The sequence below is a fragment of the Gopherus flavomarginatus genome, chromosome 22 (assembly GCF_025201925.1).
Source record: "Gopherus flavomarginatus isolate rGopFla2 chromosome 22, rGopFla2.mat.asm, whole genome shotgun sequence".
NCBI classification, from domain to species: domain Eukaryota; kingdom Metazoa; phylum Chordata; order Testudines; family Testudinidae; genus Gopherus; species Gopherus flavomarginatus.
In genome coordinates, this window is record NC_066638.1 from 7,213,408 (window position 1) to 7,240,660 (window position 27,253).

Below are 27,253 nucleotides of genomic sequence, written 5' to 3' on the forward strand. Positions count from 1 at the left end.
GGGAGGGTCCATCTTTTTGTTTTGTGTCTGTACCGCACCTAGCACAATGGGGTTCTCGTCTATGAGTGGGGTTTCCAGGCACTAATGCAGTACACTTAATAAATAATCTGTGACCGACTGAAAATGGAGTTTTTGTCCCTAATAAATTATACTGATTAATTGATTAGCATGAATTATTTAACCTCCATGCTCCTGTGAAGTATTATTGTTTCCATTTAACAAATGGGTAAATTGAGGCATGGAGCGAGTAAGTGGCTTGTCCAAATCAGGGATAGAATTGAGAATAGAATCCGGGGATCTGACACCCAGGCCCCCTTGCTCTAGCCATTTGAGATTTTTCCTCACAAATGGTTGCAATGATTCGTGGATAGTCTGGGCTGAGCTAATATGGCCACTGTGGTGCCTGAGTGCTTGTCTAAAAGGCTCTTGGCTAGGTTTTTCCATCTCTTGGGGCCACTGTGTTGGAGCGGATGCACAGACTGGACTGCTCCCATCACTGCCAGGTTCCTTTCGGCAAAAAGCTTGTTCTCAAAGCAGGTACAGAAGCATCAGAAACACCTCTCAGGCCCTGGAAGTGGCCATGTCAGTTTTGTTCCAGCCGGCACACCCAGCTGTGAAGGAGCCCAGAGCCAGTGCCTGTCTGGGCAGGCACAGATCAAGTTACACTTTCCACACACAGCTGGGTGAAGAGAGAAATACAGGTAAAAATGAACAGGAACCCTGGGGTGGATTTTTTCCAATGCCAGGGACTCCATGAGTTATAGCTGCAAGGTGTTTGCTCTGACCTAGGAGATGAAAAGCTGAGGTGTCCTGAGCAGGTTAGTTAGGTGTGACTGCCCAGATCAGAGTGCAAGACCAACTGTGCCTCCTGATCTGAACAAAGACCTTGTAATACAGCCTCCGTGCAGGTTACAAAGAAGGTGTTACTGAGTATTAATGAGGCTGAGATAGACAGAGGAGAGACAGCTGGCTCAGGGAGGATGGCCTCTCCGGTGTCCACATGAGGGAGAAAATCAGAGGCACAGAGAGTTCAGCATCTGAATGGGATTAATTTGAGGGTGGGCTCTTCTAAAAGCACATAAAGGGGGAGCATCTAGATAGATGGAGGAGAGGGACTACAAGGCCAGATCTGGCTCATGCTGTGGCCTCTTTTTGCCACTCTGGAGAAATCCATAGTTGCCCAGCTAATGTGGGGACAGGGGACAATGAGGGGAGTGGTCAGAGCACTGCTGCGCTCTGGTGATCCCCATATGATTTAACAGCCCATTGCGGGCCATTACCAGCTGGCATAAGTTAGAGCTGCCCTGAGGCTGCTCTAACTCATACTGGGGGATGAACTGGCCCCAGCATCAGAGAAAGGGTATAAGGTGACATATATAGTCACTTTTGCACCCCCATCCTGGCCAAGCACAGCTCATCTGGACCTGAGGCTCAAGGGCACACACTCCCCACCCTGGACACTTGGTTAGCCTCCTATTTTTGCATTAATCGGAAAAAAAAATGTGTGTGGGGGGGGTGCAGAACTGTTCCAGTGCAGTTGGCTTCCCCTGTTGGGAGCCTCAGAAGTGAGGCCAGGGGCAGGGCTGCATAAGCCCCACAGGCTAAGAACACTGATTGAATAATGTTTGGGAAGTGAAGGGAGCCTGTGTTATCTCTGTGTGTGCTCTGCGTGTTCTGTTGATAGAGGCCTTGGGCCAAATTTTTAAAGGTACCTAAGTGCCTGAATATGCAGATAGGCAGCTACTGAGAATTACGAAAGCACCTGAGCAGGTTGGGCAAACTCATGGGAATTAGGCACTGAGGTGCATTTTCAAATCCCTGCAGATACCCATCTGCATCTTTAGATGCCTAAATACCTTCAAAAATCTCACCCCTTGAGGCTCCAGAGCCATCAGATCAGTATGAAATTCAGCTGCACATGCACAAAGTTAAGACATTAAAGTTCTGCCCCATTGTTCCCATTCCTGTTGCTGCCATTTCATTTTTGTCTCTTCACTAGCAAAGCTCTACCTGATTTAAAGATGATCCTACCAGAGGGAGGAAATAACAGGAGCTTTCAAGCTTCTGCAATGACCAGACATGTCTCTTATTCCTGACGTAACATCTCAGATCAGCCAACACATCAGAGAGCAACGTTCTCTGTTTAAAAATTGACCGTAAGGTTCAAAGTACAAGCCAGAAATGAAACCTCTCTTTGGCCAAATGTTTCATGGAAATTCTTACTCAGCAAATATCTCCTCTCAACCTTAATCTCCCCGGCCATGAGATTAGCGATTGGCAGGCAAGATCAGCGTTAATTTTGGGGCACTGGCTCTATAACAGGAAAGGAAATAGGATCCAGTGGTTGGGGATCTAGCCTGGGAGTTGAGTCCCAGCTTCAGTGTTTATTCCACCTTACTCTGTATAACCTTGGGCAGATCACTCAGTCTCTCTAGTTACTCATCTGTAAAATGGGGATAATAATACTGTGGGTCTTGTGAAGATAAACCTATTAAAGATTGTGAGGGGCTCAGACACTGGGATAATGAGGGCCATAGTAGTATCTCAAATAGGTAATATAATGGGGGAACAAAACCCAGTAAAAAGCATCTGAGGATTCTGCTCTTTGCCTGTCCCAAGGTTAAGGACAGTTGGCTTGGGTGTGTCTGGAGTTTAACAAGAAAGAAAACTTGCTGTTGTTGTGAGAAACCTCTGTCACAGAGGAGGATCCTGCAATGTGTTCTGATGTCCTCCAGTAGCTCTATCCATGGTCAAGCCCTGAGACAAGAATGCTTTAGCTTTTCCCCTCACACTCCTTGTCCTGGGTTTTGTCAGCTGCTTTGTCCCAGATGAAGTACTTTGGTCTTGGATGGAGATTTGGTCATTGATGTAGCTGGGTTCTGACCCACTGACGGTTTTGTAAATCAGACTCATCACCTTGAACTGTCAGCAGAATTGATTGGGAGCCAGGAGGGATTGGTGCACAGGGGGGATGTGCTGTCAGGGGCTGGTCTCACTGAGGGGTTGGGCTGCTGTATTCTGCACAAACGGGAGCCTATGCATTGCTTCTACTTTCAGCCCCCGATAGAGTAAGTTACAGAAATCCAGTTGGGGTAATGAATGCATGGATCATCGAGGGGGCCAGGTCCTGCTCGGAGAGGAAGGGCAATATCCTCTAGCAAGCTGCTACTGGAAGAAGCTGTTCCCACTGTTCCCGGGGTTAGTGATGAGTCCAGCAGGACTTCAAGGCTTTGCACCGCTGTAATAAATAAGGGGCAGATGCCTTTAGTGGGAGGGGAGGCCAGTGTCCTAACTCGTGCCAGGAAACATTTTCTCCTCCCAACCGGCATCACTTTGGTCTCGCTTGGGTTGAGTTTGAGCCAGCTGCTTTTTATCCAGACACTGATCTCCTCTAGGCACTCTGACACCCTTGCGATGGTCTTGGCTGTGTCTGCAGAAAATGAATTACACAGCTGGGTATCATGAGTGCATTGCTGGCAGTGGAACCCACAGCATCACACCACCTCTCCAGCCACCACTTGTAAATACTGCAAATGACTAGGCAGGATAATCCTCATGGGACTCTGCAGGGCAGGGCTTTTGGGGAAGAACTGCAGTTGCCTCCCTCCGTCCTTTTGGAAATTAAGGAGTGGTCCTCTTGTAGTGTTGTGCTGACTACTCCAGCAGTAGAAGGTCAGCAGTACCTATAGTTCACTCCTCTAACCAGTGGCATGACTATAAACGGAGAAGGTTGAGTAGGACATTAACAATAGACTGGCTTGGGGGAGAGGGGGGAGAGCCAAGCTGACCCTTGTGGAAAGGCCTGAACAAAGTGAATATACCTTTACAGCACTTGGTCTCTTGCACAGCAATGAACAGCAATAATCACAGGGCTGAGTACTTGTTATAATATGGGATTCAGGCCATAACTATAAAATAAGACTGATGTAACGGTTGCAGTTACTACATGGGAATTTTTGTCACCCTCTAGAAATCATCCGAAAAAGGGTGTTTTCATCCCTCATTTCCCTCCCTAGCACATCTAATGGGATAGATTTCCCTGCAGGCTAATTGTTATTCTGTTGCCTCTCTCTTCATAATTATTTGGACAACGCCCCATAACTGAGTGCAAAGATATTTTCAAACTGGCTCAGTTGCCACTTGAGGAAGGGAAAGATGTGAAAAATACAATCACTTTTTGGAAGGCTCATGAGTCATTAGCAGTTTGAGCCGGCAGCAGAAAGTATTTAAAAAAAAAAGCCCTAATTAGGGATTAGCTTTTCCCCTGCAAAGTCCAGTTATTTTTAAATTGGTCACATGCACGTTTCATGACAAACACCACATTTGTTCTGCTTGTACACCCCAGATCTGTGCAAGGTGGGGTTGGTGGGGCTTGTTCCCATGGGCCCACAGCAAAAGCTTTGGGGATAGAGTCCCTCACAGCTGCTTCTCTCAAATGTGAATTTCACATAGAATCATTGTTTCCTTTGGGACTGGGCTGCTCTTGGAGGGGCCAGGTTGGCCAGGAAATTCATCCTTGTGGAACCATGGTGCAGTCCTCTGGGTATAGTGATGAGGTTGCCACTCATACCACAGTAGTTAAGGTGGAACAAATTGCAAGTGTTGCAGGGGTCAGTAACTAGGCCACAGACCTTTTGGTGTAAGGGAAGGAGAGATGAAAGGGGATAGGTGCAGTGTTGGACCTTACTGAAGGGTGAGGGTAAAGACACCGTAGCCCCTAGATAACATTAAACATGCCATGGAGTAAACAGGCAAGCTGAGGAAAGGGCCAAAACTAGGAGCAATCAGAAAATATAGTTTACTTCAGTCATAGTTTAGATCTAAGTAAAGATGTGAAGAAGTTTAAGGGGAGGGACAGTGTGAGTGGAAGAAAATTGATGTTTGGGGAATCAGAGCCCTGCTCATGAGGAAATCCAGGCTACACAATCGGTATTCATGTTTCCAGTCCAGAAGCCTTTTTGTTTATTTGTTAAGCAGCAGCAAGACACAAATCACAGAATACACACCCTAAGAACTGACCATGTGAATGAAGTAGATACAGTAAACAGATACGCGGATAGAAAATTTGTGTCCACATCCGATCAGCAACGTGCAAGAATGGTCCGCGGATATCTACAGATTTGCAGGGCTCGACAAACATGCGCTAGGAGGCAGGTGCTACTTTCCAGAGGGTGAGGTTTAAAATCCTTCTAGCCATTTCTAGAAGTTGGCAAAAGTCATCCATATTTTAGGCAGACCATTTTGAGCCTCTAAGAAAGATTGAATTTTAAAGAGCAATCAGGCAGCCTACACAGTTTGAAAATACATCTGCACAATAATTTAAACATGGACAACTTGTTTGTCACATAGCATTGTAACATAGAAAATTAGGTTTCAGAGTAGCAGCCGTATTAGTCTGTATCCGCAAAAAGAACAGGAGGACTTGTGGCACCTTAGAGACTAACAAATTTATTTGAGCATAAGCTTTCGTGGGCTACAGCCCACTTCTTCGGATGCAATGAAAATTAGCTTCTGCTTTCTTGCAAGGTTTGCAGCCCACCCCTTTGTTTTAACACAATAATATTGCGAGCTGCAGGCTGACAGGATGTGTGGCTAGCCATTATAATGTATCATGTCAAAGATCTGCCAACTAATAGCTCTGACAAGATGCATAACAGCTCCTTCAGTGGCTTTAGGATGCATCATTAGGAGCTGAATGGAATCCTGAGAGCAGAGGATGATTCAAGCAATCCTCCTGGCTCCCATACACAAGACTTATACTGCAGCTATTTTGGCAGCCTGCTTTGACATTCCCCTTCCCCTAAATGTTTTGTCTGTCTGGGAATGTTTGTGTTTCTCATGCATAGGTGCATGCATGAGAGTTGTAAATTTATCTCCCGTAAATATTTATAGGGCTCTCATCACCACAGTATCTGAACACCAGCTTTGGATCCACCCACTTACAATACTGACAGACATATACAATTTAAGTATCAGAGTGGTAGCCGTGTTAGTCTGTATCAGCAAAAAGAACGAGGAGTCCTTGTGGCACCTTAAAGACTAACACATTTATTTGGGCATAAGCTTTCATGGGCCTAAACCCACTTCATCAGATGCATGCAGCAGAAAATACAGTAGGAAGATATATATATACTCAAAGAGAACATGAAAAAATAGGGGTTGCCATGCCAACTCTAACGAGACTAATCAATTAAGGTGGGCTATTATCAGCAGGAGAAAAAAAAACTTTTGTACTGATAATAAGAATGGCCCATTTCAAACAGTTGACAAGAAGGTGTGAGTAACAGTAGAGGAAAAATTAGCATGGGGAAATAGTTTTTAGTTCGTGCAATGACCCATTCACTCCCAGTCTAAACTCTGCTCTGCAAAGTGTGGGCTTTTTGCACCTGAGAGGCGGAACATTTCTTCTCACAGTGTATCTTACATTTACTTGTTTTATAAATACAGACTCATAAAACTGCATCAAACCATTAAAGACCCAATATCTGTTTATTTTCCAGTTGAGACATATACAACAACCAGGAGTTTGACACAAGGCATTTACTAGGAATGAATGACCAACAGAGGGTTAATGACCCTGCTCACATCCAGCCTATCAGTTCCCCAATTATGCTCAGGAAGTGTCCCCTTTATTAGCTTTGTCATTATTCATGAAACAATAAGACTGTGCTTTGCTTCCAGGATACATCAAGTTTCAGGACTTCAGTTCAAAGCACCAGTGTGGTACCAGGCTGCCTGCAATAAAAGGGGAAAGAACAGTCATGAAGTTGGAAGTAATCTCTCCCTCCTCATTCCCCTGCACTGACTTTATGTTATTGTATATAATGTGCACCTCTTCTGAAGATCCTGTACAGCCCTGTAAGGTGAGTTGTGAAGCTTAAAATGTTTTTACTCACCATCTTTCAGATAGTGAAACTGAGGTACAGACTTGCCCATGATCACAGAAGAATTCGGAGTGCTCTGATATCCCCGACTGGCAGCAGATTAGATGGAACGCCCAATCTCTTGCTTTAGACCGTACTCCTGTCCATGACCTCAGCAGTAGAACCCAGGAGTCCTAACTCCCAGTCCTCCAGATGTAAGCTCAGAGTGGGAGTTAGGACTCCTGGGTTCAGAGTAACCAACAGACTCCACACTCACTTCCATTTTAATGCTGTGACTGCTGGGGTTTTAGATTTAAAAGAACTGATCAAACCCACCACAGCTAGAATGTGAGATTAGGTTTTTACAAGGGATGCTGGAAATGCCCCCAGGCTCCCATGTGATTGGGCTCAAGTGCCAATTTTAATAATAATGCAAAGGGAAAAGTTCGATAAAAAGCGATGAGTATTTCGTTTAAAGATGACCCCGTAATCAAACGGGCCCATCTCAATGCAGACACCTCCTCCTCCAAACCCACACCAGGGCAAGCGCGTGGGGAGGCAGAGGGGAAGGGAGAAGCCGGGGCTGGGGGGAGGAAATTACATCCTGCCCAGAGCCAGGCACTGCATCCTGCTGGTGTAATGCTCGCCCCTCCGCTCCCCTCTAATCAGACAGTCACAATGGGGCCTTTCTCTCCCCAGCCTGCTTCCGAGCTCAGAGCCGCAGCGGAGCAGGGGGTGGTTGGCTCAGAAGCATGGTGCCCCTCCCCAGCCTGGAGGAGGAGATTAACACCCCCCCTTAACCTGCCCCCTGCTGCCCCCCACAGTACAGCCCTCCTCTGGCCCACGCACCTCCCCTTCCTCGGGGGCAGCTCAGCTTCCTAGCCCCACACCCTCTCCCCTTGGGGTCAGCCCCCTCCCTCCTCTAGCCCACCCCCCGCCAGTCCCATATTCCCCCTAGGCCGCCGCCGGCTCCTACCTGCCGCCGCGCTCCCTGGCAGCGGGCCGGGATGGGCAGTTCAGCCCGGGCCCCTCTCCGGTGCGCCCTGCGCGGGGTGGCGAGCGCACTCTGCGGAGCGTTCGCGGAGCCCTGGGCAGCAGCCGGGCAGCCGGGGAGGCGGAGTGAGGGGCCGGGGGCAGAGCCTCTCCACACCCCAGCGCGCTCGGCAGGCCCCGCCCGCCCCACACACGCCCGCCCGTCCGGGAGAAACTTTCCCCGGCTGCTTCCTTGGCGCCTTGTGCAGCCGGGCGCAGAGCGGACCCGGAGCAGGAGAACAGTCCCGGGGGACGGGGAGCCGGGACTGGGGACGGGGAGCCGGGGCTGGGGCGCGGGGGTGTCCCGGACAGGTGAGGGGGGCCCGGAGCCCTGGGCAGGGGAGAGGCGGGAGCCCGGCTGCCAGGAATCCAGAGCAGTGGGGGGCTGGGGCGCACGGGAGACGGGGAGGGAGGCGCTTCACCCCACCCCGGATGGGAGCTGGCGTCCTGCGGTGGCTCCCCCGGGCGGAGCGTAGCCGAGGCGAGCTCTCCCCGTGAAGCGGGGCTTTCTCCGACCCACGCTCCCCTGCCCGGAGATGTCCGGGAGGCGCTCGCAGGAGGCACCTGCGGCGGCTGAGGACACCTGGCTCCCCGCCGGCGGGCAGGAGAAAGGGGACTTGCCTTCCGCGCAGGGGCCCCCGAGGAAGAAGAAGCCCAAGTCCGGCTCCTCCAGCCTGCGCTGGGCTTTCAGCTGGCTTCGGGGCAAGAGGAGGAGGAAGAAGAGCAGCGGCTCCAACGCCCACCATGGGGCGCCCCCCGCGGAGGGGGAGGCGCCCTCTAAGGCAAAGAAGCCGGAGGAGCGAGCCAAGAAGGGCAAAGGTAGGGAGCCTGGGTGAGGGGCTGTTTGCTGGCTGGATCTCTCCTCCCTTCCCCTCTGCCCCCTGCGCTGCTGTGTGGCCAGCCTTGAGGGAACTAGCAGCTCGTTGCCCTCGCTCTTGTTATGGCTATTGCAGCAGGCCCGTTCTGGTTCCCTGTAATCGGGAATGCCAGGCGCCCTGTGTAATCTCATTCCTCCCCTAAGGGATGTTGCCGGTTCACTGGGTATGTTCTCCCTCTGCTGAGTCAGAAGGTCACATAGACTGGAAGAAACCTGGAGCAAATCCAGATTCCTCCTCCTCCTCCTCAGCATGGTGTTCCCAGGAGCTGCGCTGCTCCAGGTGTGGCCTCTTGCTGGCGGCCTACGGCCTACTGCCAACATCCCCAGCCAGGCCGAGGTGCTGGCCTTGGTAACCTGGATGTAATTCCTCCCCACTACTTCAGGATGGTGGTAGGGGTGCTGTGCTGCTGGAGGCAGGCCTTCAAAGGCTGGATGTAAGATCATAGCTGAAAATGGCAACGGCCTGTTAGATCAACAACTCCGTCCTTCTGCAGACCAGGATACGATCCCTCAGAGAGAGCACAGCTGCTGAACCCATGCTATGCTCAGGCCCTCCACTGCTCCTGTGTGTGATGTTATGTGGTGCCATACTACGAGGAGCTCGGCCCTCCATCCCAGGATTATACACACACTACCAGCCCTCACGGCTAGGTGATGCTCTGTTGCTGGAGGTCCTGTTCTTCTTAACATGGCCTTTCTCCATTTGCATATGGCCTGGCATACAAGTAGTAAGAGCGAAGTACTGCTCAAAGTGTTGTCCCTTCTAACCTGGAGGTATTCTGTTAGTGCTAGGAAGGGATCCTATGTATGCTAGTGTCTCCGCCCACCTGTTAGGACATCAAAATTAAGTCTCTTCTGCTTAGGGTGACCAGATGTCCCGATTTTATAGGGACAGTCCTGATTTTTGGGTCTTTTTCTTATATAGGCTCCTATTACCCCCCCACCCCCTGTCCTGATTTTTCACACGTGCTGTCTGGTCACCCTACTTCTGCCTGGTGTTTTGGAAAAGGGGATCCAGATTCCTGTGGTAATCCACCCAGAGGTGTGCCTCATACCACGATTCATTGTCCAGTATTATCATCCTGGCTCCATCGCTGTGCATTAATTAGTTTAATTTGCAGGTATCCATAATGTGGGGAGTTGCTGTTTTTATCAACGCTCAGTTGCTGTTTTACTGGTCAGTCAGTTATTGCTTTCAAGAGCACACTGAGAGCTATGATAAGAGGGGACAGCCCTGGAAATGCACGTTGCTCTTTCAAAGAGATCTTTGGAAGGTGGCTGAGTTTTCACCTAACAGTCTCCTAAGATGCTACCAGCACGTCCTGTCAGACATGTCTGGCTGCAGCTTTCCCCTAATGCTAAGTGCTCAGATAACATGGTGATGGGCAAAACATAAGAACCTGAATATAATAGTCCACCCAGTGTGATATTCCCCACTTTGGTGCCCCACCAATATTGGCATCAATTCCTTACCTAATCTTCAAAAGAGGGCCTATACAACCAGTCATTGCCAGATCGGGATCAGAACATAAGGCTCTCATTCCACTAGGCATGCACCTCTCTTATGGACACTGGCCATGTGTTTTTAATGCCAACTAGGAGTCCAGCGTTATGCTTCCAGCATCGCTGGCCAGCCCTTTGACAAGTGTAAACTGGGTATCTGTTCCGTGCCCACTCGAACTGCTTTAAATGCCCCTCTTCCCGAGACCCGTAAACTAGCTGCATGCCTTACTCTGCTCTGTTAGAGTATGAAACCATCTCCCTTTTGCGTGGGAGGCTGCAGGCCGTGTATGTGTGTGCCATGGAGCATGTACACCGTACTTAGAGTCCTTGCCATGTTTCCGTAGTGCAGCCATTTCTTGGTGTGACGGGAAGAGAAGTGTGGATTGGTAGAAACAACATGCATATGAAATTATTGCAGTTTGGTTGCCTGATTAAATCACTCTGTCTGTTCTAATAACATGCTCGCTTCCAAAATGCAAAACTTGAAGGGACCACACCCTGTTTAACCCTTCCTATCCCAGCTGCTTTGTCATTTGCATTCTAATGATGTGGCCATGAAGGCAGCATGGACCAGGGGACTAAGCACTGGGCTGCAAGCTAGGCAGCCCGGCTCCATTACTGACTTGTTATGTGACCTTGGGCAAGTCACGGTTTGTGTTTCGATGTCATAGTCCTCAGTAAAATGAGGGGGGAAACGCTTCTCTACCTCACTGAGGGGCTGCTGTGCGGATTCTTCAGTTAATGTTTGGGCAGCGCTTTGAAGATGGAAAGAGTGACAGCTATCAAAGCGCTAAGTTATTGATTAGTTTCTTATGTGCGCTGGGTGCAGTGCCCTGCACTGGAGTCAGGTAACGCTCAGCTGCCACTGCCTGAAATACTGACCGGGATGGAGGCTAGGTCTGCCTTTAGCTGATGGCAGGGTTGGGTCCTATCAGTAATATGTTTTGCCTAAGCCTGTGAATTTTCCAGTTATCAAGCAGGAGGCAATGGGCCAGGACTGTTGGAGGAACAGTCTGGAGTTGGGCCGGTCTGGGTTGGCCTCTAGGGCTCTGATTGTACAGGTTGCTGGTGGTGTCTGCTGATCTTTTTATACTTCTCTGGTTTCGGGAGGTACTTTAGGCCCTTCCAAAGACCAGCCTGGAATCCTGGGAAGTACCATGTCCTGCAGCAGAGATGCAACCCAGGGCTGTGAATCTCTTCACCGTTGCATCACACGTCCTTGCCCATTATGAAGACTTAGATTTGTTTATGGAAAGGGTGGCTGGGATGCATGTGGAAACATTTCCTCCTGTGTCCATGCTGGGATGAGAGCCCTTCTCCCCTGGGGAGGGGGTGCAGAAATATATTAGAAAACGGCAGGAGTGCACAGGGTCTGAAGAGTGAACAAATCATTCCAGTAAAGTCGAGGGAGGCATGGGTCAGGGCTGGGTCAGGATCCAGTTCTGCTGAGCTTTGGTCTCTGTTCACGATTTGGGTATAAACTAGGGCTGAGTGCCTGAGCACTGAAATAATGGGAATGTAAAAATGTAGGAAGTCCCATAATGGAGAACTCAGTGATCTGTCTAGTCAAATATTCTGTCTCTGACTGGCCGGTACCAGCTGAGCTGCATCAGAGAAAGGTGAAATTAATTCTGCAGTAGGCAGTTCTGGGATCACCTACCCATGGGGAAACTTTCTTCCTCCAACCCCCTCCCCCCTTGAGTCAGAGGTGGCCTTGTGCCTTGAAGCAGGAGCGTATTAGATCCCTTGCAAAAGAGTGTTTTTTGTTGTTGTTGTTGTTTTAAATCCTCTCTTTTGTATCCCTGGATGTTCTAATTATCCATAAAAATGTCCAAACTTTAACCAAAAAAAGAAAGAATCTTGCTATGCTCTTGGCTACAATGATACCTTGTTGCAAGGAGCTCACAAGCTAACTCTGTGTTGCATGCAAAGGTATTTCCTTCTGTGTGTTTGAAACCTGTAACCTCGTGTGTTTGACTCCCTGGCTTGAGGTACCTTCTTCCCCTATTCTCCTCTGTTTGCTGCTGTTTGATTGCTTTACCAGCTCAGGCCTTGTGCTGTGGGAGCCCCTCCCTGACCCTACCAAGTACTATTACCCCTACTGTTACTTTTAAACAGCAAAATCTTCCATACAGCTGCTTGGCCAAGTTCCTCTTTTCTGTTTATTCAAAGAAATAAATCCTATCACTGAAATCTGTGTTGGCACCTGGAGTATGGAAAGGTACAGTGAGTCTAGTTAACCCATTAGGATTACTATAGTATTGGAAGGATACAGTCTAGTTAAAGGGACTCCATCTCCACGCTTCTGTCTGAAAATAATTTACCTACTGTTGTTACAAATAACACCCGAGATCATGGAAAATGAGACGAACCAATGATATTTCTTTTTATTCAGTTTGTTGATCCCATCTAATCTATCTATCTTAGGTACTTATATGGCCTCCGTTACTGTGGTGTTTGAGCATTTCACAGTCTTTGATGTGTTCATCGGCACAACACCGCTGTGTGATAGGACAGTGCTGTTATCCCAGATTTGAGCTGGGAAGCTGAAGCATGGAGAAATGAAGTGACAAGATATCTATGATGAAGCAAGGAATTGCTCTCAAGTGCCATGCTAGTGTCCTGACCACTGAACCCTTGTGCATTTGACTGTACTTTGGGTGTAGTCAGAGTCACTGTTTCCTGTGGGTAATCAGTTTCTCCAGGGGTTGATGGGGTTTTTCACTTGGGGACAAGAAAGAAGAAAAGCATTTTAAAAAAATTGTGATTGCAAATCCACCCCAATAGTTAAGGTGTCCCTTTAGTATTGCTGTGAAAGTGCATATGCACCAGCATCACATTTTAGGAGGACCATTTGACTAGAACGCCATTGAGGAATGATGTCCTAGTGATTTTGGCCCATCTTTTAGGGGGTTGATATCGGTTTCACAATATTATTTCTGAAGGGTTTTAAGAATGAAGGAGTTGATGTTCCAAACAAACCGCACCATAGTAACTCTAACTCAGGAACCAGTCCATGCAAAAAACCTCGATGCCAATTCTGCCCACATATCTATGCCAGCGACACCATCACAGGACCTAACCAGATCAGCCACAACATCACCGGTTCATTCACCTGCACGTCCACCAATGTAATATACGCCATCATATGCCAGCAATGCCCCTCTGCTATGTACATCGGCCAAACTGGACAGTCCCTAGGTAAAAGGATAAATGGACACAAGTCAGATATTAGGAATGGCAATATACAAAAACCTGTAGGAGAACACTTCAGTCTCCCTGGACGCACAGTAGCAGATTTAAAGGTAGCCATCCTGCAGCAAAAAAACTTCAGGACCAGACTCCAAAGAGAAACTGCTGAGCTTCAGTTCATTTGCAGATTTGACACCATCGGCTCAGGATTAAACAAAGACTGTGAATGGCTAGCCAACTACAAAAGCAGTTTCTCCTCCCTTGGTGTTCACACCTCAACTGCTAGAAGAGGGCCTCATTCTCCCTGATTTAACTAACCTCGGTATCTCTAGACTGATTTTTGCCTGCATATTTATACCCACCTCTGGAAATTTCCACTGCATGGATCCGATGAAGTGGGTATTCATCCACGAAAGTTTATGCTCCAATATGTCTGTTAGTCTGTAAAGTGCCACAGGAATCTTTTTACAGATCCAAACTAACACGGCTACCCCTGTGATACCAAACATTTTCAGTTACTACTTTTTTTGTATTGATTTGGCCCAACAGCATATAGACTCCTCACTTTAACAGCACTATGTCAGGACTAAAAGTCCATGGATGCTGCTCTGTGATAATAGCTGAGATAGTGAGGTTGAATCTGAGTGCTGCAGGTTCCTAGATCCATTGTTATAATATAAGAGACATCCTAGTTCTCTGCAGATGCAGCAGTTGTATCCTAGTGCTAAGGGTTCAGAGTTCTGCTGTAATGAGCGAGGCGCTACAGTCATGTGGACATTCCTGCATGCTGCCTCTCAGTCTCTCATTCAGGGAAATTGTTTCGGTGTGTTTGGTAATGAACTTGTTAATCTGCAGAGAGCAAAGAGTGACATTTCAGAAAATCTGAACAACAGGAATCCACTGGCTGGTCTGAGCTGGAAACTGTAAGCTTCTCTGCTAAACAAAGAGAGGTGTGTCTGCCAGCCACAGCCATTCCACCTGGAGACAACTGGAAGAATTACTCTAGCAAATAATGTTCCATAAGATCCGATAAAACTATTTGGCTGGAGTTGGGTTTCTCTTCATAAGGACGGTTTTATTTCATAAGACAATATGATCATTGACTATGACTCCAGCACCGAAAGAAACAGAAACCTCAGAAAGGTGAAGAACCGAGCAAACTGTCTATCTGCCAAACTAGAGTTCGTGTTGTTGGGTTTTGTGTGTCTGCTGCTACAGGTGATGAGCATCTGAACACCTCAGCTGGAGCAGGGGGGAACCCAACTCTGTGGGTGCTAGTGCTGCCATCAGTCATAGCAAGACACACACACAAACCTGCGGGCCTGGATTCGGGCTTTGCAGGACATGAGTGGAAACCCTTCTGATTATTTTTTTTTTCTGTTAAAGGTTTGGGATCTTAAACATTTTTTGTGTTACTTTTTTTCCCATCTGAGTTCCATTTCCCCTTCAAGAGATCATCCTAGTAGCCCAGATCATGCTCTGTGTCTGTTCATTGACATATCCAGGGTAGAAAATGATAGGGCTGGTTTATCAACTCCTTCTGCCAAGAGAGAAGGGTCCCCTTCACTGTAGGACTTTGACTCATTGGTATAACGGGGGAAAAACTAGGTTACAGTGACTGTGGAGATTGTAACCTTTCTCGGCATAGTAAGGAGGTGAGCCCTATAGGTCGAGGGACTAGTACTGAAACCTCAAATTGTGCACTTTGATGCAGAGTTTTGGACTGGAAAGGTGCCAGATTGGCAGTCCTGGGAACAGAAGATGTTTGTTTAGCCACAGAACTGGTCTGGCCTAGGCTTGGTGGGGCGAGCTCTCCCGCTCGTTGCCCAATCAGTGGGCTTCAGTTCTGACTGGAAGGAAACAGCTGTGGGGGTGAAGAGGGCAGCTCAATCTTCATGAGCCATTCAGTCCTTTGGCCATCCCCCAGGTGCCCAGTTGGTGTCAGATCTGTGATGTGGACGCTTACAGGAACTGGACTGAGACCATCAACTCATCTCACGTAGGCCACTGAACTGCCGTCAGCGGGAACTACTGGCCGCTAGGGACCCAAGCTGTGTTTGAACTTGTCATTGAGTGGTGAAAGGCTCTTGCCACCAACCCTCTGAACCGTCTGGTCCCCTTGATGAATAACTAGGGAGTTTCTTCCACAACACATGCTAGAAGCGGAAAGGCCCCTTGCGCTGCATCCCCGTCCTTGCTGGCCTTGCTGTCACCTGGTTTTGTAGCAATGCGAGTGTGCTTCCTTGATGTGAATGACATGCTGGGAGAGTCTGTGATGCTTCTGGGCTGCTGGAGTGTGTTCTGAGAGGACTCTGGAGTGCAATGTGGTAAAATCTGAGTCCAGAAGGCAGAGATGTAAGTGGCCAGCTGCAGCTAGTGTGCAGACGTGACTGTGCTGGGGGCTTTGCCATGGATCTTGTGACAGGGTCTGTTCCAGTGCAAACAGTAAGCAGTGGGATAATGAGCTGCTCTCTGTGGGTAGCTGGTGGGGCTCCTGGCTGATCTGGATTGTAACTTAGAGTGACACTCATGCACTTGAGATGGAAGGGGCCATAGAGGCAGCAAAGTCTGAAACTAGTGAGGTCAGCAGCTCCCTGGGCTCAGCAGATTGTCTGTATGTGGCATATAAACCAGACCAACCCAGGGGCCCCACTGTCCTTAATCCCAGCAAACACAGGCTCAGTCCAGTTCTGAGGCTTCTGCACCCCTGCGGGACCTTCGGTGCCTCAGAGCTTTATCTGCAGGTCCTGAGCCCATCGCCTGCTCACTGTGATTGGAGACAGTGAAGTCTGGATGCTGTGCAGTGTCTGAGTTAAGGGCTCAGGGTCATGGGGGAGCACATGTTCCTGGGCTGGGCGCTGAAGGGTTTCTGTCTTGGGAGCAGGAAGGGAAGATTCAGGCTGTATCCAGACAAGCTGGTCCTTTTCATGGCAAGAGAGAAGCAAATGTGTCATGTGGAAAATCTGTTGCATGCAACGTCCTTTTTGCACTCTGCTCTAGAGTTCCCTACTGTGTCATGTGGAGGAGAGGGGGGGATTCTGGAGTGGAGAGCGGGGAGTCTTGACTGGAGAGGTTCCTGTCTTTTGCCACTGTGTTAGGACACCTCCTTTAGATCCTGCGAACCTGCAGGAGAGAGGAGGCGGCCAGGGCAGCCCTTTCCGTCCTTTGGTCATGGAGACTCAAGAATGTGGTGCAGGCATGTGACTTCAGCATGAGCGCCCCCTCCCCAGCTGGTGTCACCTTGCAATCTGGTGAGAAGTCTGTGTTGTAAACTAGGGTGTAGCGAGCAATGGAATCACAGAAGCTGAGCTGTTGCCCACCAATCCTCTCACATACCCAGCATCTCCATCACCTTCCAAGGCCGAGCTGACACCACACAGACTGACTTTTTGGGTGCAGCTGCTGTTAGTTATTTGTATAACAGCAGCAACACCTAGAGGTCCCTGCCTCCTGGTGCTAGGTCCTTGCCCCATAGAACTTTCAGTCTAAGTCAGCAAGACAGGCTGTGTGTGGAAGAAAAGAGGAGTTATCTTCATTGAACTGCAGGGAGCTGAGGCTCAGAAATGGTGATTTTCCCAGGGTTGCACAGAGTGTCTGTGGCAGATTTGGGAATTTAACTTACAGCTCCTGATTCCCAGGCCCGTGCCTTAGCCACAAAGCCGCCCTTCCTCCTTAGCAGAATGTCTGATTAATCACGTAAACATTCTTAGGGAGTGCATCTCGTGTGCCCATGACTCTGACCAGCTGACCCCTCCCTGCCCTGATGCCATCTCATTTTCAAATTCAAAGAAGAGGAGAAAGCTACATTTCAGCCAGGCCTTGAATCTGACATGCTGCTTTCCTGGATTAGTGCCCTTCACAATCTCCTGTCTCAGGGCTTGTCTGCATGGAGGTTGCACTGGGTTAACTCTTGAATCGATTCATTCAAACCAGTGCAGCTGTGTGTGAGGCCACTCTTATTGCACTGTCAACCTAGATCAGTGGTTTTAATTTGCACCACTGGATGACACAAGCCAGGCAGACGGCGATGTAAGTGTCCACGCACAAAGTAACATCCATTTAATCTGTATCAGATCCCCCCTCGAGTTGTATTGCTGTAGCTTCATGTGAAGAGCGGACTGTGGAGGGCAAGTGGGCTGTACGTGTGCTCTCCTAGCTGGGAGTCTGTGTGTAAGACCTGTTTGCCTATCTTGGATACTTATGTGGCCCTCATCTCTGTAGTATTGGAGCACCTCACAGCCTTTAATGTATTTATCATCTCAGCTCTCCTGTGCACTCATTGTACAGATGAGGAACTGAGGCACAGAAAGACTAAGTGACTTGCTTTGAGGACTCTTCTGCTATCGCCCTCACCTGGCTCTGCTGCTGCTTCTGCTAGAGCAGTAAGGGTGGCCTGGATCGGTGTGTGATTGCAGGAGCGGTGATCCCACCCTGGCTGATGGGGGTGAGGGGACGTTCATGGGGAATGGTCCCAGATGTAATATGAGCCTGGGGGCAGGATCCCCAGGAGCCACCTCACTGCGGGCCCATCGAATCCTAAAGCCAATCCTAGCCATCACCCACTTTGTATCCCACTCCCTGGCAGAGCCATGGACTCTACAACCAACCTGACGGGGAGGGGGCGGGGGCGGGATGTGGGCAGAGAGAGAGAAGGCAGCGGAGCTGCAGGGGCAGAGTGAGGGAGGGTGAGAGAGGACAACCCATCCCAGCTATTCTCCTGGAGGCCCCTCCTCTGTGTCAGCCTTGATTGGCTCCGGGGCTCTGGGAGAGCACAGCCTGTGGAAGGCTGGGGCTTGACGGTTGCTGGAGGGATGAGAACCGGAGCTGAGCGCCGGCTCTCTGGAGCTGGAAGCAGGCCAAGGTGAAGCCTGTTTGGTGCAGTCATGTAGCACCCTGTGCTTCCTCCACCCAGGAGAGGGGGAGGGAACGTGCCGCCTGCACTCGCTGGCACCATGGGCAACATGCACCACAAGAGGAACCCCCCGAATGCCAAAGCCAGGTCCTTCTGGCATTTTGGCCACACAGGGAAGCTGAAGACAGGTAGGAGCCTGAGGCAGGGGCCCAGCCAGGGCGTGGGGGGGAGAGGGCGGGACTCTGTCGATGGCAGCTCCAGCAAGGCTGGTATGGCTCACACACAGTCCAACAGTATCCTTCAGTCATGAGCCACACGCAGCCTGTTGCTGGCAGGATGGGCGCCCAGGCTCTGGGACTGGCACTTGAGCACATAGGAGGGACTGTGCCCAGAAAGTTTGTACCCATGCCCTTGTACCCAAGGTTCGGCTGCTGTGGGTAGGAGGCGGTGTCTGTATTGGTGCTGCGTGATGTGGAGGCTTCGTGCAGGTACCCAAGGATTCTTTTAGCGAGGCTGGAAGGAGCCTGGGCGGGTCTGAGGTTCCTGGAGCTTTGCAATCTGCTGCAAGTGCACATTGCTGACTCTGCCACGGTGAATCGGGGCTGGGTCTCGGAGCGCTGGAGCTGAAAAGATCCTATTCTGCTTTGGGACTGGTGAAATTCTCACCGTGCTCTCTCAGAGACCCGGGCTTTTCAGCATTGTCAGTGCAATCAACATCCACCAAGTTAGTTACCGATTTGTTTTTCTCTTCTCAGCTAGTCGATGGTCTCAGTGGTTAGGGCAGGCGTCAGGGAACCAAAACTCCTGGGTTGTATTCCCACCTTTGCCATTACCTTGCTGTGTGGTCTTGAGCAAGTTGCTTTCCCTTCTCTGTGCCTCAGTTTCCCTATTTGTAAAACTGCACCGGGTTTAATGACTGTCTGCAAAGTGTCTTGAGATCCTTGTATGAAAGTGCCTTGCTGTAAATGGGCTGTTTACAGGCACAGGGTTCTTACCTGGACTTTTCATTCTTCCTGGTTAAGCACAATACTGATTTCCATTTTTGCTCTCCCGAGATCTCTGTCCAGCCCATACCATGAGGAGTGGAGAGGGCAAGGAGTGGATTTTTCCTTTGACTTATGCTTTCCCCCTTGTTCCATGCTGGGAAGACACCTCCACTGCAGGAGGCTGCAATATAAAGGCAGAAAGTAAAACTCTGAACAATGCCCTGTTGTTGTTGGCTGGCTGTGGGGGGTACAAATTCCACTGCTTTCTCTGCTCTGGTTCCCTGGATTCAGAGTGTGAAAAGTTTAAGAACTCCAGAGATTGAGGGCAGGGGTGGTGAATGGGCCATCTCCCTCCTTGCTGGATTTGGGTATCCGGGGAGACAGGGTGAATGGGCCATCTCCCTCCGTGCTGGATTTGGGTATCAGGGGAGACAGGGGGCTTAATTCCTTGCCAGTTGAACATGTGTTACAGAGGTACCAGACCCCCTAGGGTATCCCCCTCCCCCACTAAGATTCCCTCATCAGTTCAATGGCTGAACTAGAGCAAGCTGGAAATCTATGAAATTAAAGTTCTTGTGATAGTTTTGTCCTGGTTCAGACACTGAAACTGGCCATTCTTTTAGATTTTGCTACATTTGCAATTGTTCCCTCAGCCCAGGGGAGTGGGGCGCAGCGGGTGGGTGGGTGTCAGTCTGCATTTGAGTAGGAATCTAGGCTGGAAATCAGAAGATGATTTCTAACCGTCAGAAAAGGGAATCATGGGGGGCAAACAACCTGACTAGTTTTAAAGAGGAGCATGATGAGGTTATGAACGGGATGACTGATGGAGTTGCTTGAGGTGGCAGGGGACTGAGCTTGAAGGTGTGGGAAGTCCCTGCTGGTTTTATGTTCCTGGGTTTGACAAAAGCCCCCAGAAGTGGGCCACTCTTGTCTAATGGATCAGGGTGGGCTTGGCCAGGAAACCCGGCTTCTTGTGCTGCTTCTGATGCTGCCTCGCCGTGATAGACCTCACTCTTTACAGTGCTAGGAGAGCTCTGCCTAGAGAAGTGCCATGCACATGCAAAGTCTGGGAGTTGGGCTTTATCCCCCTTCTAATGATCACCGAAAGAGGGAGAGTCCCCACTGGGAAGACCATCTGGCCCGAACAGACCTGTGTGTGAGGACTGACAAACTGAGCTGCTCTCCCACTTGCTGTTTTTTACATTTCATACCCAAGTATGATCCAAGCAAATGAGCAATAATATCCAGTGCCTGCAATATACCAGTGCAGCCCCAGCCTCCTGGAGGCCAGTGAGTGAGACCTGGCTTGGATGGACCCTCTGGGAGCTGCCCAGAATCCCAGATTTTGTGCTTTGTGAGAGCAAAGCGGTCCCCCATTCCAGCGTGTGCACTTCTCTGCACACTCTGATCCGTTAGATAAGAGTGCCCCACTTTTGGGGGCTTTTGCCAAACCCAAGAACATAGGACTGGGAGGGACCTCCCACGCCTTCAAGCCCAGACCCCTACCACCTCAAGCAACTCCATCATGTCATCCCAATCATAACCTTATTATGCTCCTCTTTAAAACTAGTCAGGTTGTTTGCCCCTCACTCCCATTGGGAGGTTTGTTCCAGAACCTGCCTTTTCTGATTAGAAACCTTCTTCTGACTGGGGCATTTTAAAACTAGATTTTGTTAAAACATCAGAGCAGTGATTCTTGGGACCAGTCCTCTATTGCCTGAGAAGAGGGAAGAGGGCATAGATGGGATCTAGTATGTCTTTTCCATCTGTCATTTCTCTGCTTTGCTCAGAGGATCGAGTTCTCCCAGGCATAGCTCTGGTTGCTCAGAGAGCACCAGTTGTACCCTACAACGTCTTAGTAGGGAGAGAGTTTGGATTCCCCCATGTACATAAACACTCCCCAAGATGTATCCAGAAGGGGACTGTGTCTCCTGTTGGCCATGTGGGTGAATTTTCTAGCCAGTGTCTGGGTGTGTTACCCTACCCTGCTCACACCTGAATGCTTTGCTGGTTCAGACAGAGTGTTTTGGAGGGATTGCCCCTAAGGGAGACACGAGTGGCAAGGGGGCTCCTGCTGATAGGCCCTGCTGGAATCACACACTGTCTGACAACACTCGATCCCTCTACTTCATTCTTTCTTTACTGTCAGCATGTTGCACAGGTGTGGCTGGAATGGGCTAGCCAGACTGTCCGCAAGGTAAACATGCACTGGGCCTGGATTCAAAACCGTCAGCGCAGGCTTAGGGAGTGACAAAACAAAGCAAAACTACCCACTGGGCATGGCTTAAAGGTGACCTGCAAAGGGCTCAGAAAGAATGGGGAGGTGCCCTTTCCTGCTGCTTTGTGGAGGAGAACGAAGACTTGTGAGGTTTTTGGCTTGTACCTTAGAAATATCAGGAAGGTCAAGTCAGGTTTAGCAGGGACACCTCTGGGCGGCCTCAGGAATGTTGATCTGGAGCCTTAACTCCTTAATTGAAACGGGAGGGTTATTGAATCTGTAACAAAAGCTACCTTTTTCCAAACCATTAATTATTGGTTGAAGTTAAATGGATATTAACCAAAGCAAACAACCCCCAAAGAGTCTGCCGTCCCCCTCGACTGTCATTCATAAAGAAACCAAAAAAGAGCAGAAGCCCCAGCATTGTTTCTCTTTGGAGCTCACCTTGAAGGAGAGCAGAGAGGGGCCAGGAGCCACCTGGGGGAGCAAAGGCAGGCCGGAGGAATAACAGTTCTTAGCACTTGCTCGCATCATAGAGCAGTGACTCTGTAACCCTCAAACTCACAGGGGAGACAAATTGGTGTCTTGCAGATGGGGAAACTGAGGCACAGAGTGATCAAGTGAGTGGCCCAAGGTCATACATGGAGTCTGTGGCAGAGCCAGGACTGGAATCCAGGAGTTGCTGGTGTTGTGCATTGTCCTCTAGATTGTGAGTTCTCAAATAGCTTCCCTTCTTTGTGGTTGCCTGGGGACTCCTCAAACTATTTTCTGTTGTAAGACAGGGTTACACCATGGAAGGGTTTGAGAAACACCACTCTAAACTACACTGACTAACAGAATGGATGCTCTTCTATGTCAGGTTGTTTTCAGCCTTGCTAGACTGTGTTTCCATTGTCCTGTATTTCTCTTCTGAGAGGCTGCAAGCCAAATCTGGCAGTAACATGCAAAAGTGGAGGGTTACTCATTGGTAAGAGGACATATCTTGTGAGGTGATTTCTATTCTGAGTGGCTAGAAGTAGGTGTAAAGATCATAGATTATAAAGCCAGAAGGGCCATATGACTTCCCTGAATTAATTCCAGTTTGAAATAGAGCATCCCATCTTGATTTAAAAATTCCCAGTGATGGAGAATCCACCACCACCCCTGGGAAGTTGTTCCATGGTTAATTACCCTCGCTGATCAATTAAAATTTTTAACAATTGAAGTGCAGCCCCTCTCGTGCTTTAGCTTTGCCCCTCCTGTGAGCTGCTTTCTCTGCTGCACCCCTCTCATCTGGCCCTGCAAGGTGGAAGGGCTTGTTTATCTGAAGGTTTTTTCAGTATGTGCTTTTCTGCTGTAATTTTACAGATGTAACTCTCCCAAGTGAGGGGGCACCCACACCACTTTGTTTATGCTGGCTTAAACCATTTCCCCTGTGAATCATTGCATCCACGCAGCCCTGAGCTTTTTGGAAATAACTGCACAACATTCTGGACAGATAGCTTATGGTGCAATGTTCCTCCCGTAGGCTCTGTGCATTCTGTTTTTTTTCCTCGCAGTGCATTGTGGGATACTACCAGAATCCATTGGAATTCCGGGACTTGGGGGTCAAACTAACACATCCACAGCACTGACTCTAACACCCATTCACCGGTCAGTCATTCGCACCATCTGAATTTGCCTGGGTCTGCCACATCCCAGTTTCCACTTGCCATTGTAACTCCGCAGTGCAGGTTGCAGGGGGAATGCTGGGAGGCTGGGACTGGCTGTGGGATGATTCCACAAAGCTTTGCAATGAGGAAGGATTGTGGCAAACTCTTTCTGTGCCAGGGCTGCCCTCCTTGTCCAGTGTTGGAAGTGAGGGTTGGCCCATGAGCAGGTCTCTGCAGGTAACTGACTTGGGGGAGTGCCTGGTGCAGACAGCAGTGTGGAGTTGCCCGGGGCTGTTGGCTGGGTTCATCCAGAATAGTGAATGCAGAGTGAAGTTGAGTGGTACTGGACTGGTCAACTGGTGTGGATGGGATTGTAGGAATGAGGAGTGGGTTCCAGTTTTCCCATTAGTATGGGAGGATCTGGAAATCAGATTTACGAGGCATAAAACAGGTCTAGGGGAGTGGAGGCAAGAGCCTGTCCAGCTGGTGTGAGACTTGGGGAAGGCAGGGAGAGGGGTGTCTGGTTCTTGCAGTCTGTGGCCTGGGGATGGGTATGGGGAAGGTGGTTGGAACCGGCTGTATGGGGTGCGTGGTCAGGCCTTCCTGGGAGAAAACTTTCTGCCCCTCTTGGATCTCTCTCTTGCCTGGCTTGGGACCTTCATTATTTCTTGGTGACTGTGGGGCAGAGGGCTGTGATGTGCACCCGACCCCTCTCCAAGTGAGCAGCAGTTGTTGGAGGGGCACTGGACCAGGATAGTCTTGGAGCCGTGAGGGGAGAGACCAACCCACATGGGAACGTCCACCACCAGCCTTGGGCCCCTCACTCCCCTGGGATATGAAGGCTGACCAATTTCCAGGCAGATCCCTTCCCTCACTGGACTCAAGTTCTTCCTAGCTGGATCCCTGGGCCTGGAGCATGAGGCTGGTGAGCGATGTGTCACCTTGCTACCTTCCTAACTGAGAATATCAGACATGCTCCCACTGGGGGGCTCTGTGTGATGCTTCTAGGGGAGCCAGCTCCTCTTCTGGTGCCTAGGTGCTGCGGTGGTGGGCACTCCATTAATGTCTGGCTAAGATCCTGCTGGGCATGGGGGAAAGTGTGCATGAACGGGGTTTCACTTAGCTGGTGCAGCAGGACCGTGAACATGAGCTTTTCTGCTGGCGTCCCTTTGGGTCACCAAAAAAGGGGAGCTAGCTGTTACAGAGATGGGGACATTACAAAAGCGGGGATGAGAGGAGAAGGAGAGTGAATCGGGGTGGGGAGGAAGAAGAGGGGGAAGGGCATCGGGCAGAAGGTGCTGAGAAAACATAGAATGAGTTCTGTTTGTTCTCTGCCCCGGCTCCATGGGAACGGAACAGAGGCCACGAAGCGAAAGAATTTGCATTGTGTTGCTTCAGCATTTTGCAGCGCGTGTGGCTGGGATCAATAGGCTGGGGGCAGGGTGTGTTTGGGGAGCAGCACGAGGAAGACCCAGAGGGAGCAGGCCAGGTTGCTGAGGCACCCTCTCTCCTTCTGCGAAGGGAGAGTGTGGTCTCTGGGGCCAAGAATTCAGCCATGTTGGGGAGCAGTGGACACACACCGATGTGGGGACTACATGAGTGCAGAGGGTGGATTCCTCTCTTCCCTGGATAGGGGGTTAAACACATTCTCTGTTTGAGTGGTCAGGGAATTTCTCCCCCCTCCCAGCCCCCAGCCCCATTCGTGGTCTTTCAAATGGGGGAAGGGAGATGGATCTGGGTTTCAGTTACCAGGTTGGCTAATTACCATTGAAGATTGGACTAGTAGCCAAATAAATTGGAGAGAATCTTCCCCTCAACATTAAATGTCTAAACTGCCTTCCATCCCGCTAGCCCTGTATCTCTGCCATTGTCCCCCTCCCCCAACCTTGTGCTTCACTCCCTTTTTGGCTCAGCCATTTCTCTTTCCTTCGGGCAGGGAGAGTGTTTGGGACAGGACGTTCCCATCTTCCTCTCTTCTCATTCCCCACCGCAGGAGACCCGGACACTGCTTCCGCCATGGTTACCGCTGCAGATATTGCAGCTGGGCAGAGGGGGGTGATGCGCTGGCAAATGCTGAGTGGTTCTCACTTCCCCAGGCTCACAGCCCCTGTGAGTCTGTGGACAGAGAGTCCAAATTCAGTCCCCAATCCATGCAGCTGCTGCGCCAACCAATGCAGCTCCCATTCCCTTCTTGCACTTTGGTGCATCTCTCCTCCTTTCAATGGCTTTTCTTCTCTCTTCACCTTTTCTCCCCTGATTTCTCTCTCTCCTCCTCTCCCTTCCTCCCTCCTTCCCTTCTGGTTTCCTTCTTTCCCCCTGGATGGATACCAGCGCTGCCTCCTCCTGGGCACAGCGCTTGTGATGCCAAGCCAGGGCCAGAAGGAAGCTGTTGGGAGAAGCTAGTCAGTTTCACTTTGTTGTGTGCCAATGCTCAGGGCAAGTGCCGCTCGGGCCCAGGTGTGATCCTGCTGTACGGCCTGGGGCAGAAGCAGCAGAGGCTGCCATGAACACTTCCCCAGCAGGGCATCTATTTCCCTCTGATCCCCGTGGGCAGGGGCAACCGCAGGGGAATTCCTACAACGCAGGGAAATGTGGGCAGGAGATGGGGTCATTCAAGATGAGGCTGAGGCTGAATCAGGAGCCCAGGATCCTCCCTCTCCCTCCCAGGAGATGGGGGCAGGGCATCCCTTTGGGTGGATTCCTTGGTCTGTACCTGCCCTGCCGGTCACCTGTAACCTGATCCTTCTCTCCCCCACCTGATACCATGTTTGTCGTTGGACGCTGTGTTCTTATAACCCAGCCCCACCCCGGGCTGGCCATACCCAAAAAATTACAAACTTTTATGTCTCCATGGAAACAACCCCCTGCCCATGCTGGATCAAACTTTGCCCTCCCTGCACTGGGATGAATCCCACTTCTTCCCCACAGGGTTTGCAGCACCTTATCCTCTTGCTCCCTCTGAAAGGGCCTTTGCAGTCCTTGAACTCCATGGAGACCAGAGTTCTTTATCTCGTCTTTATCAGCAGGGGCACACCAGGTGCTTGCTGAGTCATGGCAGCGGAATGTGGCTTCTGGCCAAGCTGCACCCAGCAGAAACAAGATGGCCAGTGGAGCCAGCTGCTGCTGGGTCGCTGCTGTCACCGGCACTGGGTTCGCGTTCACACCGCTTCCTTCTTGGCACCATCCACAGCTGAGTCTTCCCCGCCCCACAGCACAGCAGACTCTGGAGGAATGGCCCAATGCTGAGGCTGCGGGTGATTGCCCCACAGTGCTTGTTGGGGTCCCCGGTGTTTAAAATAGTCTGAAAGAACTGGATCATCTATTGTCATCTGGGAGTAGCAGCTTTGGTCAGACAGCGCTGAGGAGTGTGTCCCTCAGCGACCTGGCAAATGGTTAATTATGTTGTTTGCCAGTCTGTGACCCCTTGTGACCCTTCCCCCACACATTTGGGGCAGTGTCCTGAACCCTGCAGGGTGGAGACAGCTGAGCATGTGAAGCAGGTAGCTAGTAACTCTGCTTTGTAAAAGCAAGTGAACAGATTGACCATCACAGCTTAGTGGGCTCAGCCTATTTCTCACAGGGAACCAACATCAGGTTGGGCACTGCAGTCTGTGTAGAGAGGCCAGGGCTGAATGGGTCACACAGACAGAACCATCCTCTCCTTCCCTCGCCTCCTGGGTAGGTAATGCAGCTGCAGCCACTGTGTGGCTGGAGGAGTTCAGTCTGTAGGGCCGCTGGTCCAACCCCTTTCACCAGCACAGAAGTAATTTCCTTCGAAATGGCTCAGCCCAGTGGCGGGTCTGTGTTCCCCGGAGGCTACGTTGCCTTCAAAAATCCCCCAGGCTGCAGGGTTTGGAGAAATGAGGTGGATTCCTGCTGCCACGACCCCAGTAGCCCATGCCAGCAGCTTCTCCGTTATCCATGGGGCTGTTCAGTTTTGCCCTTTGGTAGCCCACATTAAGGAGGAGCAGTGTGATGCTTATGGTCAGATCCTTTCCCAGCCTTGGAGAAGGAGGGCATGGTGCTCCCTGGTTGGATGTTTGTGAGGGGACCGTCGTATGGTCTGGGTCTGGAAGGCCAGATGCTTAAGGTTTATTGA

The 27,253-nt window shown here is 50.2% G+C and overlaps 1 protein-coding gene and 1 long non-coding RNA gene across 3 annotated transcripts in view; one reads left to right on the forward strand and one right to left on the reverse strand.

Moving 5' to 3' along the window:
* Positions 1 to 6,470: 6,470 nt before the first annotated feature.
* Positions 6,471 to 8,005, reverse strand: LOC127039260 (uncharacterized). Its single transcript, XR_007770929.1, has 2 exons — positions 7,840 to 8,005; positions 6,471 to 6,735 (listed from the first exon to the last, which is right to left on the reverse strand). It is a non-coding gene; the product is annotated as an uncharacterized LOC127039260 (long non-coding RNA).
* Positions 8,006 to 8,229: 224 nt separating this feature from the next.
* The window catches only part of KIAA1522 (KIAA1522 ortholog), a 52,118-nt gene continuing 33,094 nt past the window's right edge, over positions 8,230 to 27,253 (forward strand). Inside the window, exon 1 of one of the 2 annotated variants that reach the window (XM_050932610.1) lies at positions 8,230 to 8,714. In XM_050932610.1, the coding sequence (XP_050788567.1) occupies positions 8,432 to 8,714 (283 nt within the window). In that variant the 5' untranslated portion in view covers positions 8,230 to 8,431. Of the gene's footprint in view, positions 8,715 to 18,265; positions 18,508 to 27,253 lie in introns of those variants that run through there. The other variant, XM_050932611.1, reaches the window with a different exon arrangement.